Source organism: Mesoplodon mirus (genome assembly GCF_964341445.2).
Source record: "Mesoplodon mirus genome assembly, chromosome: 11".
Taxonomy (NCBI): Eukaryota; Metazoa; Chordata; class Mammalia; order Artiodactyla; family Ziphiidae; genus Mesoplodon; species Mesoplodon mirus.
In genome coordinates, this window is record NC_138987.1 from 35,525,934 (window position 1) to 35,541,400 (window position 15,467).

The window sequence follows — 15,467 nt, forward strand, 5'->3', positions numbered from 1 at the left end:
CCCATGGAAGGACTAGGGAGCCCCCTTCCCTGCATTTCCCTGAGGCTGCTCTCGATTTCTCCCCTGATCAACTCAATGCACAGACACCAGAGATGCAGGGATGAGCCAGCTTGGTCCTGCCCTCAGGACCAAGAGGGGACTTGGGGCCCCACATGAGAGGTTGCTCTCAGACTTGTTGGGCAGGCAGGTGGACCACGACAGGCAGCTCAAGAAGAAGATGTTGCATCCCAGTGGATGCTGGGATGCTGCAGGCTGGTCTGGTCAAAAGAGAAGAGGGAGGAAAGAGAGATTCTCTAGCTAGAGTTACTCATGGTGAGGCTCAGGGGTCCCAGGGAGGTTAGGAGATGGTGACTGGGGAGGGGCAGGAACACCAGGTGCTTCAGGCCATTTCACAGATGACACAGCAGAGGCATTCACCAGGTCCTGCTGGGGCTCCAGCTGGTCACCTCTAGGAAATCTTTGGCATGGCATCCAAGGCCTCCTGGCCTTCCTTCCACCCCAGATTTGCCCTCTAGCTGTGCTGAGCTGGCTGCAGAGCTCTGGGAGCACATCCCCCTGCCCTTGTGCCTGCTGTTTCTGGCCTAGGAAGCTCTTCCCTTCCCTCTTCACTCACCAAACATCTGTTCATTGTTTGAGTCTTAGATCAGCTGCCCTGTTCTGAGACGCCTTCCCTGAATACTCACACCACCCCTGGATTGGTGATGTTTCCCTTCCGGGCTTGGTAGTTCTGCTACTCTTCATCTGGTCACACTCGGTTGTCATTTTCCCTTAAAAAACATGAGCTCCATGCGAGCAGGAGCTGCACCTACTTTATCTCTGTACCTCTGGCCCCTGGCCCAGGGTCTGACACAAAGGAGGAGATGAGCTCAGTGGCTGGTTGACCAGTGAATACATGGATGCTTGAGGGCTTGCAAGAAACAGACGGAGGGTGGGTAGGGCCGTGGGTAGTTGATGGATGAATGATGGATGACAGACGTGTGAACGGGTGATGGATAGATGATATATGTTGGACAAATGAGAAACAGATGTTGGATGGATGACAGATGGGTGGATGGATGGATAGACGGGTGATGAATGGAACAGATGATGGGTGCTGGATAGATAGATGTTGCATGGATGGGTAAATGTTGTGGAATATGGATGATGGATGGTGAATGAATGTTGGAAGGATGGGTAGACAGATGAATGAATGTTGGATGGATTGAGGAAGGATACGATACGTGGATATAGTTTGTTGTTTTGTTTTTTTTTGCGGTACACGGGCCTCTCACTGCTGCGGCCTCTCCCATTGCGGAGCACAGGCTCTGGACGCGCAGGCTCAGCGGCCATGGCTCACGGGCCCAGCCGCTCCGCGGCATGTGGGATCTTCCCGGACCGGGGCACAAACCCGTGTCCCCTGCATCGGCAGGCGGACTCTCAACCACTGCGCCACCAGGGAAGCCCTATAGTTTTTTTTTTTTAATTAATAATTTATCTTTGGCTGCGTTGGGTCTTCGTTGCTGTGCGTGGGCTTTCTCTAGTTGTGGTGAGTGGGGGCTACTCTTCATGGCGGTGTGCAGGCTTCTCATTGCGGTGGCTTCTCTTGTTGCGGAGCATGGGCTGTAGGCGCGCGGGCTCAGTAGTTGTGGCTCACAGGCTTAGTTGCTCCACGGCATGTGGGATCTTCCCGGACCAGGGATCGAACCATGTCCCCTGCATTGGCAGGCGGATTCTTAACCACCGCACCAGCAGGGAAGTCCCGTGGATACAGGATGGATGAATAGATGATGAATAAATTGAGGATGGATGTATTGGGATAATGGGTGTTGGTTAGATGAGAGGATGGATGAGTGGGTGATGGATTCTGGATGGTTGGATGGATACATGGGTCTATTGATGTTGGATTCTAGATGGATGTTAGATGGATGGATGATGAATGGATGCATAAGAAGTTGGAACCTGGGGAATAATCTGACCTAAGCTGTGTTCTTTCTTATCTCCAGTTCCAATCAAAGGAGCCTGAGGAGTCAGAAGGAAGCAGAGGCCAAGACTCACTGACTGACCAGAAGCAGGCAGACTCGGTAGTTGGGTCATGGGTGTGGGCACAGAGGGAGGGGAAGGGAAGGGAAATCAGGCTGGAGGTGGGCTGAGGTCCTCAGATCAGCTCTGGGGTCATCCAGACCAAGGCTGGCTCTGCCATGGGGACATCGAGAAGAGGGGCTCTAGATGAGCTGGCAGCAGGGCCACCTCATCTGGGTGGGTAGACAGTCCTAGGGTCAGAAGCCTAGGGCTCTGCTTTCAACTTGCTAGGATGCCCTGAAAGGTCGCTGCCCTTCCCTGGGCAAATGGCAGTTTGGCCCTGATGGTCTCTGAAGGCAAGGTCCTCCTGATTCTGGAGGGCTGGCCAGGCTGGGAGAAAGGGTAGAGCTTCCAGGAGCTGGAGCCAGAGAAGCATTGAAGAGGGCCAAGGAGGTATAGAAGTCAGCTGGGCCTGGAGGAACTCCAGGGTCCTGGGGCGGGAGAGATGTGTGCAAGGGGTGGGACCCGCTGAGGCCGCTCTGAGGCCTGGCTGCAGCTGGAGCACATGCTCTGCCCCGCCCCTCCCCACAGACCTGCCAAACAGACTGTTCTCATCACCCGCAGCCTCCAGAGAGGTGAGGTCAGAGCTGAGGGCCTGGGGCAGCGGGAGGCGAGGAGAACACCAGGCTGTTTGAGGCTATGCTTTTCTAATCCTGCTGTTGTTCTGCTGTTCCCCATGCCGCTTCCTGAGAAGCCGGGTGTGACGGGGGTGGGGGGCGGGGGGGTGTCTGTCTGGCAGTCTGGAGCCCCCAAATCTGGCCCTGCCGCTAGTCAGAGGTGGGGGGATTCTGCCCAACCCCTGACTGTGCAGATGAGGAAAGGAGGGGTAGGCAGTCATCTCAGATCACATAGCCGGTCGGTGGTTGGGCTCAAATTAGGACCCAGGGCTCAGGATCCCCTACCCAGCACTCTCTCTGCTACCCCCAACGCCGCTTCCTGGCTCCGCCCTGATTGCCTGCATGGCCTCGCATAGTAGAAGCAGCATTCTAACTGCTTGGTGGGCCAGTCTTCCCATCTGTGAAATGGGAGGGGACGGGGACTGGTCACTAAAAGCACTTCCAGCTCTCACAGGGACTCCGGCAACTTTGCTCTTCCTCTTTCTGGGTTATTTCTTCATACTTCGTGGGGCCAGAGTTTTGTGAACAAAGAGGAAATATCAGCACAGGGGTCCCCCTCCAGTCTCCATGAAATTGGCCTGCCCCAGCAACCCAGAAAACCTCTCAATCCACCCCCAGGAAGCCTGGACTGGGCAGAATTGATAACTGCCTCATTCATTCATTCACATACCCTTCGTGAGCACCTTCTGTATGCCTGGGTGTGGGCCAGAGGCGAAATGAAGCGCCAGCATGGAGCCCACAGTCTAGTGGTCAGGGCTGTGATGGCGATGTGGTGCAGGGTGGAGACAGTCCTTCCCCCCAAAGCCCCCTGGATCTGTGCTTTGATGCTTCGTGTCCCACATCCAGAGAATCTCTGGATTCTGAAGAGTTGGGACACCTGGGCTCTGCCCTGCCTCTGCCAGTAACTTGCTCTGTGACTTTGGGCAAATGCCTCTGCTTCACTGGGGCCTCAGTTTCCCCAACAAGGATGACTCCAAAGAGGGTGCACTGGGGACTCGGCCGGGTGTGTGGCTGTAGAAGTCTGTGACTCATTCCTTTCACAAAGGTGAGGAGAGTAGGCAGATGGGGGACTCAGGATTAGGGGGCCCTTGAGTGACCCCTTGGCTCCAGAGGGTTGTTGCCTTGGGGAAGAGGAGCCCAGAGTTTCTCCATCTTTCGATATTTCAAGAGGAGCTGGAAATATGTAGCTATGTGTTGAACCACTTGATTATTTAACACTGGAACCTAATGCAAAATAATCTGAAAACACGTGGGCTGAATACACATCTGTGGTCTGCACTCCCCGCCCGCCGGCCACCTGGGGTCTGACCTGAGGGTGAAGTGCACATCCCCAAGGGCGCTGAGCCCCAGGAGCCCTGTCAACCAACACCACGCGGTGTGAACACGTGGCAGTCCACCTCAGCAGTTCTGGGAGAGGAGAAAGATGGCAACCTGGGCCTTTGAGGTGGGCATGGCAGCATGGGCAGGGGAGGCTGTCGTCAGGGACTCCTCCATCCCACCAAAGGGACGTGGGGGCCAACATTGGACCCTGTTTGACAGGCAGACAAGAGGCCAGCGGAGGGCAAGGCTGGGAGCCCACTCAAGGGCCGACTGGTGACCTCATGGCGGATGCCCGGGGACCGTCCCACGCTGTTCAATCCGTTCCTGCTGTCTCTGGGGGTCCTCAGGTGGCAAAGGGTAGGCTGGCTCCAGTGGGGTGGCGGTGGGGTGAGGGTGGGGAGAGTGGGGGAGGGGAGGGAGGAGGCTGGTGTCAGTCAAAGAAAAGCCAGTAGGGGCTCAGAGGGAGAGATGTGGAGGCCCCACGTGAGGAAGGAGAGCTGGAAGCAGAGCCCAGAGCTTCCGTGGTCTCTGCAGCGAGGGGGACGTCCCACCTGCAGGACCAGGCTGAGGCTGTTTTCAGCTTTCAGGGTGAGGGGTGATGGAATAATCCACCCAGCTGAAAGCTCCCAATCAGCAAATAGGCCAAGGGGAGCCAGGCTGGGGGCAAGGGGGAGAGGGAGGGAGGGCCTGCGAGGGGCTCTGGGATTGCAAAGTGTGTCTCAGACCTGGGTCTGAGCCAGTTGCACAAACATCTGGCATTACGTAACCCATTCCCTGCCCGGAGAGGGCTGTAAACACTCAGGCCTCTGGTTCGTGGTTTTCTCAAGGGCGGGGAGGGGAGGCAGCTGTGACTTGTGCTCTCCTGCCCCCTTCACGGTGGGAGGGAGGAGGCCTGGCCATCTCCAGGAGCCACGGCCTGGCTCATGGGGTCTCTTCTCTCAGTGACAGGCTGACTCTCATACTCTCATCGGCGTGGGGTCTAGCTCTAGGCTGAGAGCCTGTATACCCATTCTACAGATGAAGAGACCGGGACTCAGAGAGGTGAGGTAGACTTGCCCGAGGTCGCACAGCTATGGTTTAGAGCAGCGTTCGCCAACCTTTTTGGCACCAGGGATCGGTTTCGTGGAAGACAATTTTTCCATGGACAGGCGGTGGGGGGGAATGGTTCAGGCGGTAACGCAAGCAATGGGGAGCGGCAGATGAAGCTTCGCTCGTTCGCCCGCCACTCACCTCCTGCTGTGTGGCCCGGTTCCTAACAGGCCAAGGACCGGTACCAGTCCACAGCCTGGGGGCTGGGGACTCCTGGTTTAGAGGAACTGGCCTCTTGCTGATTTTCCTCATTCCTAGATGAGAGAATGGCAGCAGCCAAACTCACCAAGCCTCAGTTGCCACATCTGTCTAATGGGGGAAAAAAATCTATGGAGATGATCAGGGCTGCAGGGAAGGCTCAGGGAAATCAGGATGCACAGAGGTGTGATGGGGTGGGGTATGGGGTGGGGGGGGCATCCAAACACTAGTTTCTCCATCCACTTCTTAATTTCCTCGCTGCTGCTCTTTGGGGGTCAAGGCACAAGGGTAACCAGGCAAACGTGGTTATCTGGGCAGAGTGGTATCTTCAAGCCATGGGCGGGAATTACCTCATCAGCCTAACTAAGGGTCACTAACACACAGCAGTTCCGGCAGTAGGGGGCAGGTAAGTTTTTGGCTGGAGAGAAGGGGGCGAGAAATGGGGAAACGGACTCTGGGATGATGATGATGGTGATGATAGCCAGCATTTATTGTGCACCTACTATGCGCTCGGCTCTGTGTTCAGTGCGTGGCACATCTGATTGCATTGAATCCTCACCACTAGGCATACTAGGTATGGTTCATATTGTCCATTTCATAGATGAGGGAGTGAAACTCACTTGTTTCAGGTCACACAATGGGGGAGAGCTAAGATGTGAACCCTGCTCTGGCTGACTTCAGAGCCCACCCCCCCACCTCTGTGCATCCGTATCTCCCTGAGTCCTCCTTGCAGCCCTGAGAGTCTCTGCAGGTTTTCTCCACTGGACAGATGTGGCAACTAAGGCTCAATGAATTTTCAGCTATTCTGTCACCTGGGGACGAGGGAAGTCAGGAGCTGAGAGATGGAACTGCTATTGGAGCCACCCAGACAGTTACTTAAAGCAGCTTCACACATCTCTTGGGCTGGACAGTGAAATTAGTCCAAGGTCAAGAGCTAGGAAGCCTGGGCTTGAGTCCTGTCTCTGCCCCTAACTTGTGTGCCTTTGGGCCATTGTCTCCCTTCTCTGAGCCTCACATTGCTATCTTCAATAGAGTAACGCTTTGAGGCTGGATAACCCCAAGGTTTGGTGGCTCTGTTTAATAAGTCACTCCTGGGTCCCTGAAGCTGTGCCATCTCTGTCTTACCAGGGCAAGTTGCAATAAGGCAGTCATTCCTTCATTTGTGCATTCATTCACTCGACCAATGTTTACTAAGGACCTAATGTGGGCTGAGGCCCTAGGCTTACCATGATATAGACAAAAACCACTCTGTTCCTGCCCCCAAGGAGCTCACAGTTTGTGAGGACACTGACATATAACTGATTAGAACACCGTGTGGTCATCCCTTGAGTCGGGGAGTGTACAGATGCAGGGAGCTCTGGGCAGGGAGTACACACAGGCAGCCCGGGGAAAGGAGATTCTAAGTCTGTGCTGGGGGCACTCTGGCTTCCTTTGGACTGAGACTTGAAGGGTAAGGAGGAATTTTCCAGGCAAACAAACATGTGGAGGGAGGGAAGGGAGAGAGTGAGTGTATGTGTGTTGGGGCATAAGAGGACAGCAAGGGAAGTGTTCCAGGCATGGCACAGAACAACATGTGCAGTTAGGGAGGTACAGAGGACCTGGCTTATTCTGAGACTTCCCAGCATTTGTAGCCCTAGCACGTGAAATGTGTGTGTCTAATGACAGAGGACAGCAGGCAGGGGCCAGATGATAATGGACATGGCTGCGGGCACAAGGATGTGTCTATCGACAGTGGAGAGGTGTTGAAGAACTCTGAGCAGGGGAGTGTTCTCATCACCGTGCTGAGGGTACTAGAAGGGAGTCCCAGAGGCCAGGAAACCAGCAAGGAGGCTGGTACTGCCAGGTGTCCACGCCACTGCGGTAGGGCATTGGTGGTAGCTGAGGTGTTCTGTTTGTCCACGCACTCTCCCAAGGACCACATGCCTGAGTGAGGTACAGGGTAGGGTGGGAACACTCAGCACAGGGATGCCAGAAGGCCAGTGTCTAGGAGGACTTACCCTTGGTCTCATTCCTCAGGGTGGAGGAGAGAATTCCAATGGGAAATGCTGGGAACACTTCAGCTCCCTGGGCCTCTGTTTATCTGTGAAATGGGGATAGTGATTATAATCATGACAGCAGTAATTTTTGAACCCCAAACTGAGATGGCAGAATCATTGAAGTGGTAATTATTCCAAGCTCCCCTGCGCCCCTACCTAAGGAGAGCTAACTAGGGATAAAGGGGTTGTTCTAGGTGCTTTACTTAAATTAACACTTAATCCTTACAGTAGCCTGTGAGATAACAGCATTATCCCATTTTACAGAGGGTGAAGTTGAGGCACAGAGAGGTTAAGGACTTTGCTTAAGGTAATACAGGGTTTAAATCACAATGCCCCATAAGCCACCTCATGCATTTAGCAACAAATTCCACCACAGTACCTCCTCAGCTGAGGGCTTAGAGGAGCTTCTGCAGGGCAAAAGTACTCTTACAAACCACCAAGTGTTCTGGGAAAGTGAGAAACGGGTATACCCCACACCCAAGAACCCAAAATGAGGTTCTTAAGGCGAGAAAGACCCCGGGTGAGGAGGGCACGTTTAGGGAAGGCCCTACCAATTCCAGAACTCACTTCGTGCTTAGATTACTTCCTAGAAATCCCTTCTCTTCTTACTGTGTGACCCTGGGCAAGTTGGCTCACTTCTCTGAGCCTCCGTTTTCTCATTAGTAAAATGGGGACAAGGACATCACCTGTCGGGTTTGTGGTAAGGATGAAAGTCCATTACATGGGTAACGAGCGGGGCTTGGCGTGTGGGACCCGCTGAATTGGTAGTAATGGGTGCTTTGCCCATGTCGCCATCAAATCGAGGCGCCGAGGCCTAATGGACCCATCGCTCCGTCCGGCGGCTGGCGTGGGTCGGGGAGCCGTTGCTGGACGACGAGGGTGCCACACCCGGCTGCTCCCACTCCGCACTCCCTAGCCGTGGCCCGACGGAGTCACCTGCACGCTAGGCCCTTCCTTCCTCCCAGCTTGCCCGCCGTCCGAGCTCGGCCCGCCCTCACGTCCCTCCGCCCCCATCCGTCCCCATCCGCCCGCCCCGACTGCCCCAGCTCACCCGTCCCGTCGCGGCAGGCCCCGCCCCCGGGCCCCTGCCGCGCTCCTATTGGCCCATCCGCGGCCCCCGCCACTGTTTGTCCCGGCTTCCCCGCCGCCCATTGGCCCGCCCGGGTCCTCCCAGGAAGTTTGAAAAAAAAAAAAGTTTTATGGGCGGATGGAAGGGGCCGGGGCAGCGCCGGGGAAGGGAAGGGCCGGACGAGCGGCTGCGGGCGGCCGAGAGGGGCGGCGGCGGCGGCGGCGGCGGCGGGGGGATTCCCGCGCCGCTGAGCCCGGCCCGAGAGCCCTTTCCACCTTCCTGCCTCCTGCTCTCGCCGCCCCGGGGTGCCGCCATGACGGTGAGTGCCTCCCCGGGGGGCAGCCCCTCTGCGCCCCAGGTCCGGATGAGAGCAACGGCCAGAGCCAGAGCCGAGCCGCTCCCCTCCTGGGCAGCCCCCTCCTCACTTCTCGGAGGCGAGAGGAGGTCTCGGCCGGAAGACAGGGCGACCGCGGCGCCACGGGTCGGCCGTCCTGCCTCACCTTCCCCCGGCCTCCGCCTCACCTTTCTGGGCCAGAAGCCCGGGCAACCCCCGAGAAGATGGGAACTCTCGTTCCCAGGCACCACCCCCTCACTTTTGCGGGACCAATCACGGACAGATTCCGGGTGGCCTTTTTCCTTCTCCCTTCCAGATCCCCCCTTAGTGAAAACCTGATCTGATTCCCCTAAGCTGCCAGATCCGTAGGGTCTGTCAGGGTTCTGGGCCACGGGAGGAGCGGAGATGGGCCTGGCCTGGATCTGGGTCTCGCCGGGGCCTGGAGAGAGGCGCTCCCTGGTTCGGATGGGTCGCGCTGATGTGGGCCTGGGAAGGCTGTACGCCTGTGTGGGCGCTGGCCGGAGGTTGGGTGGGTGAGAAGGGACCGCCTCGTCCCATCCTGACCAGAGCCCGTCCTGGGACTTCTGAAGCAGCAGAATACCATGTTCTCCCGGGCTTGCCACTTCGCAGTGGCGCTGGGACCTTGGGTGGGGCAGGCCCGCTATTGGGGGTGGGGAACACGATGGCAGGGATTTGTCTTTCCCTTGGGGATGAGCCCTACCCAAGCTCTCTCAATACATGTGCCTTATTTATCATATTGCACCTCATAGCTGAGTTCACCATTACCCCCATTTTACAGTCGGATAAACTGAGGCTTGGGGAGGGGCGTTGGTGAGTTGCCAGAGGTTACCCTGAGTGTAAGGGAAGGAGTAGCCCTTTTCCACGTCACTCTGGCCCCTTGACTGTGGTGTTCTGGAAGAGAGGGGCAGGACTGCTTTTGGTTTCTGGCAAGTGCCTTAGGGAGGCTCTGACAGCCTGATGAGGACGGTGGGGAGAGTTGAGCAGGGTGGTGTATAAAGGGGCCCTGCCCCTGTGAGTGTGATGACCTGCTCACTGCCTGGACTTCCTCAGGCTCTGCACATCCTGCCACCTCTCTGCTGGCCCTTCCTGTTGTCAGCAGCCTCCCTTCCCTGTCAGGGAGGAGTAGAGAGGGATGTGGGGGGAGGAGCTGAGTCAGTGTCTTGGCCGCCCCCCTACCCCGGCAGGCCAGTAGGGGGTGGTTTCATTGCTGACTGGGTGCCTGCCAGGCCCTGAACTGGGTGCTTTCACATTACCACATTGGAACCCTGAAGGTTGATGGTAACTTCCCATCTAACAGATGAGGACACTGAGGTGTAGAGAGGTGAAGTTACAGGCCCCAGGTGACCCAGCTAGGCCCTGGCCGAGCCAGAATTTGTAACCAGCTCTGTCCCAGTCTTCTCTCAGGATGAGATAAGAAATGTACACAGTTGCCTTTCCTGGGGAAGCACACACTGAACAAGGGTAAGGCTGCTAGAAGCAGCATGTGGAGGAAGACAGCACATCCCTGCTGATGGGAGGGGGCTTCCCGAGGGAGATGTCCTCCTGTGACTGTAGGACTTTGTCAGGTGGAGATGGACTGGGGGAGGAGGGAGAGTGTGGACAAAGGCTGGTGGCCATATTTGGGGAATTAAATGGTGAAAACAGAGAAAAGGAACTTGGGAAGGAGGGCCTCAAAGGCCAGGAAGAGCAGCTTGGGCTTTGGTCAGGGGCACTGGGGAGCCATGAAAGGTTTTGGTGCAGAGGGGAGGCTCACAATCACCTTTGACAGTTTACCAGATTCGTCCTGACTGCTTTCAGACCTGAGCCTGCTCCAGGCCGGTGTCCTTCCTGTTTCTTCTTCATACCCTTTTCCTCTCTCCTGGCCCTATCTCCCCGACCTCAGGAATCTGAACGAGCAAGTGGCAAAGGTGCTGTGACTGGGTAAATGCTTAGAGGCTTTGGGAAGCCAGGCCTGGAGTCAGGATCTGCTCCACCTCCTTTTACGCTAGCTGGGTGCAGCCTTGCCCCTGGAGCTTCATTCCCCAGCTGCTACCTGGCATCAAATTATATACCTGTTCACTTGTTTATTGTCCGTTTCTGTCCTGAGTTTTCACCAGGGCAGGGGCCACATCTCTTGTTCACAGCTGATTTCCTGGCGTAGAACAGGGGCCTAGTTCCAAAAGAAAAAAAAAAAGAAAGAAGAAGAAAGAAAGAAATTTTTACGAATGTTCCCTGAGTCCTCGGGTCTTGGGGCATGAACAGTACATGTCCCTGACTGAGTTGCTTCTAGTCTAGCCTGTGAGGGATAAGTAAATGGCTTCAAGACCATCACAGATGCAGCAGAGGCCGTGGGAGGTCATCTGGTGTGGTGTGTGGTGTGTACTGGGAAAGGGGCCTCTGCCGTGGCAATTAAGCCGAGTCTTAAGGCATGAGAAGGGGTTTGCCTGGTCGAAGGAGGAGGAGGAGGCGGCCTGGTATTTCAAGCAGAGGACACAGGCATGTGTGGGGGGCCCTACTAGTCCTGATGTGTTGGGCATCAGAGAGGATGTGTGATGACATAAACATGGGGCCCCCTAAGAAGTGGGGAGTCCAGGTTGAAGCTTTTGTGCCATCCTAAGGCAACTGGACCTTGTTCTGAAGCCGTCTGGAGCCATCCCTGGAGGTTTTAAGTGGCTTGTGACATTCGGCCTTTTGGATCGGGTCCCCTGCCGGAGTGTCCTTACAGGAGGCTGTGTCGATGGTCCAGGCCAGCGGGAGGCAGTGCTGACCTGTGGCCAAAGGAACAAGGGCCCACTGTGAGGACCTGTCAGTGCTCCGGAAAGGAAAAAGGAGAAAGGGAGCTTCCTGCAGGAGGAGGAATGGTGTCTGGGCCTGAGGAACCACGCGTGAAGGTGCAGGGGAGGAGATTTATGTTATCAGACCTTTTGACCCCTGGGGGGGGTTCCAGGGTAACTTCAGGACCTCTCCTGCCAGCAGGTTTAAAACCTCCTCTCCCCAGGGTCACTGCACTATCTCGTGCTTGATGCGGCACATGTGCAGCATGTGTGTGGTGTGTGTGTATTGGCGTCTCCCATGTGTGGCCCATTCAGTTCTCTCACGGAACCGGGGGAGGGCAGGGCCCCGCTATCATTAGCCACATCAGGCAGCCGGGCTCAGGGAGGCCATGTGACGTAGGAAGGTCACCGTGACCCCACTTCCCAGGCAGTCCTCGGGGCCCCAGCCTGTCATTCCTGCCCTTCCTCAGCCTCTGGAAGCCCACGGCTGATCTCCCAGCCCTGGCTCAGCTCAGTCCGATTGGCTGGGTTAACTGCTTGTCCTTTCCGGGGGCTCTCTTCGGGTCAGCACAGCGATGCCAGCTCCATGGTCCATCCCAGAAAGCCTGGCTTCTCATTCTCAGCGCCAGGAGGTGGAGGTGCGGACTGCCTCAGAAGCACAGGAATTTAGATCAGGGAGGTAGAGGAGGGTGGATATTTATTCAGCACGTTTCCCCTGGGGCCACAGCATGCCAGGCCCTGGGGCCACGGTGGGGGGGATCTCCATCTGCATGTGGACCCAGGTGACTTGGTGGCCCTGAGCGTGGCTACCGGTCTTCAGTCTTAACTTGGAACCACCCTGAGCAGCTTCCGGCCCACGTGGGGAACAGGGCGGGGAAGGAGAGAGAGCAGACAGGGCATACGCAGCCTGGGGTTTCCCAGGTCTGGGCAGAGCCTGTGTCCCTTCCCTCAGACAGGTCTCCGGGCAGGGGCTGCGATGCAGGAGTTGGGCTGCCGGCCTGCCGAGATCCAGGGGCCCTGGTCCCAAGGCCATGGCTGGAGACGGCTCAGGATATCCAGGCTGCTGGCCTAAGCCCCTCTCAGGTCTCTTCCTCCACCTGAGGAGGAGGAGAATGGGGCTCCCTGACAGGAAGGCGGGTCAGGGGAGGTGGCCAGGTCAGGTGGCTCCGGTTTCCAGGTTTCCAGCCGCCGCCGCCACCGCCATCGCCACCCACCCCACTGAGCCATGCCACCCGCTCCCTCCATGCAACCGGACACCTTGGCCTGGTGAGGCTGTGATGCAGGTGCTGATAGGTGGGCTCAGAGCCATGGCAACAGGTGGCCGCCTCCTCCCTGCCTGCCAGCCTGGCCACCAGTGGGCACGAGCTGAACCTCTGCAGGAGGACCGGGACTTAGACGAGAGAGTGGTCTCCCCAGCAGGCAGGGAGGGTCTGTGGATAGGCCTGGCCAGAGAAAATGCCTGGATGAGCAGTTTCGTCATCTAGGGTTAGGTGGGGGACCTAGCTCACAGACCCCCGTGGAACATGCTACAGCTGGGAGCCCCCAGACCCCGGGGCCGTGCCCCCTTGAGCAGCACCCGGCAGGTAGGGCTTACTGGGACTGAGGTGCCATCTCCCCGGCCCTTCCAGAGATCTAGGGGGGGACCAGGGGGTCTCTGACCTCAGCCTGGGCCTGGCTCCATCTTTCAGGCTTTCCAGGAGATGAGGGAAAGGCAGGGCTGGTTGGACCACGAGAGGGTTAGTGGGTTGGAAATGGGTAGGAGCGTTAAGGCATTGTCCTGCTGGGCCACTTGGGCCTCATCAGCGAGAAGAACTGGATGGTTTGCTCAGCCCTGCTGATCTGGCCTGTCCTCTGAGCTCTCTAAGGGTCCCTTTTTACAGTCAGAGATCTCCTGCCCCCGTCCCACTCTCAGGTGAGGAAGCCGGCTGGTGGGAAGGGAGCTCAGAGGTCTGTGGTGGGTGGCCAGTCACCCAGCCCACCTCTCAGAGATTGCCGGATGTTCGGTAAAGGGACCAAGGCTGCCTCAGTGGCTGGGGAGCCTGCCTGGATTTAGGGGGCTACCTGGGGCCTCAGCCCTCCCTCCAGGCTTCCCAGGACCTCACTCGGGGGCAGGATGGGCAGCCCCCCTTCCTCCCCAGGCCCCTTTGGTTCTTGCTGGGCCTGACTCATCTGCCCCCTCCTCTCCCCATAGCCCGATCTGCTCAACTTCAAGAAGGGATGGATGTCAATCTTGGATGAGCCTGGAGAGGTAGGAGGGCTGAGGCGGGGGTGGGGTGGGGGATGGGAGGTGGGGTTGCTGCAGGGCCCAGGTAGCTGAGCTGCTTCCCTGGCCTGTCCGGCTTTCTAGAGACCCTGGCTTCTGGGTGGAGAGGGTACAGGTTGGGGGCTGGAGTGGGAGCCCTGAGGGTAGGATGTTTCTTGTCCTGTTGGAAAGAAAGCCTTGGGCTGTGGGGTAGGAGGGCAGAGGCTGCTAGTCATCTCAGCCTCTTGGAGCAGTCTGCAGTCTGTAAAGGTCACCAGGGATGGCGGCCTCCTGGTGCTTCACGCCCTGCACCCCATCCCCTCCTCTCACCAAGAGCCCCTCAGCCCTCCCACCTCTTGACGACCCTGGCTGGGTATCCAAGGGTCTGGGATGGAAGGGTTCATGGAGATCATCCAGCCTGAGACACGTACAGATTCCCAAAGACTCAGCTTTACAGCAGCTCCCCCCAACCCTGGGGGTGGGGCTCAGACCACATTTCTTGAAGTCTCACCAACCTGGGGCCCCATCGGGTGAGTCACAGCTTCTGCTGGCCTCGGTGGCCTCATCTGTGAAATGGACATACTGGATAATAATAGTTCTTTCCAGGGTGGATAACAGAGTCACAGAGGTTAAGCAGGTAAAGGGTCCCACACAACCCCAGTGCCTGCTTGGGCCTCAGCTAATAACCCTTCCTTTTCTCTAACGTGTGCATCTTTACAACCAGAAGGGACAGTAGCCTTTCACCAGCTCTACCCTTCTGGCTGCCAAACTGAAGCTGCAGCTGGCCTCCTGCCCACCCAGCCTGGGAAGGGACATCTCCCCGCCCAGGTCCTGCATGTGCCCGTGGCTTGGGTCTGTGTGCAGCCCGCATGCCGGGGAGGGCACGGAGCCAAAGGGAATCTCATTGTGTTTCCTACCCACATGCTTTATTCCCTCCAGCCTACAGCCTTCATACCCGCTGCCTGCTTGCCAGTCCTCTGGTGGCTGGGCTCCAGGCTCACACAAGGCTGGGCACCCTGCCAGTGACCCTTCCCGGCCTCCCCCACCCAGGGTCTCTGGAGGGCAGAGATTATGGGCTCCACCCAGAACTGGCCGTTACTCATTCTCTTTCACAGGGTTTTGGAATGTCCAAGCTGGAAGGGCCCTGTGAGTTCAGCCAGCCCAACCCCTCGGTGCACAGACAGGAGACAGGCCCACAAGGGCTTTAATCTCTTCTGGACCTAGCAGCACCTTGGGCAAACCCTGGCCTAGAACTAGGGGCACCTGAGGCCCATCCAGCTGCCATCTCAGGCAGTCACAGACTAGGCCTAGAGGGGCCAAAAAGATCATTTGACACGGAACTCCTGCCCCACTTTACAGAGGGACAGTTGTCCTGAGCAGCAGCTCGGGCCATTCAGAAGAGCAGGGTGGTTCTAAGGCCAGCCTCTTAGAACAGTCCCCAACAGCCTAGTGCCTGACCCTATGCGAAGTGCCATGAGAGACATTCCAGGGAGGGTTAGGCATTTCTAACTTCACTAGGAGGCTTAGGGTCTTATTAGCCCTACTTTATAAGTCAGAAAACTGAAGCTCAGAGAGGTCGAGACACTTGACTAAAGACACACAGCTAGCAAGGCATACAATACTTGTAACCTTGGTCTCTTGGATGCTAAAATCCTGTTTCTTAGGGGAGGCAGTGTGGAAAGAAGTAGAAAGTATCCTGGCCCATCCTTGAAAACTTACTGTCTTCCTGA

The 15,467-nt window shown here is 57.1% G+C and overlaps 1 protein-coding gene across 6 annotated transcripts in view; it reads left to right on the plus strand.

Annotated features, from left to right (window-relative positions):
• TRIOBP (TRIO and F-actin binding protein) overlaps positions 1 to 15,467 on the plus strand; it is a gene marked incomplete at its 5' end in the record, with an annotated part of 58,846 nt that overhangs the window by 26,589 nt on the left and 16,790 nt on the right. For 3 of the 6 annotated variants that reach the window (XM_082635130.1, XM_082635131.1, XM_082635133.1), the window contains 3 exons: positions 1,983 to 2,060; positions 4,215 to 4,352; positions 13,687 to 13,743. In XM_082635130.1, coding sequence (XP_082491256.1) covers positions 1,983 to 2,060; positions 4,215 to 4,352; positions 13,687 to 13,743 — 273 coding nt within the window. Of the gene's footprint in view, positions 1 to 1,982; positions 2,061 to 4,214; positions 4,353 to 8,517; positions 8,707 to 13,686; positions 13,744 to 15,467 lie in introns of those variants that run through there. The other 3 variants (XM_082635134.1, XM_082635135.1, XM_082635132.1) reach the window with 2 other exon arrangements.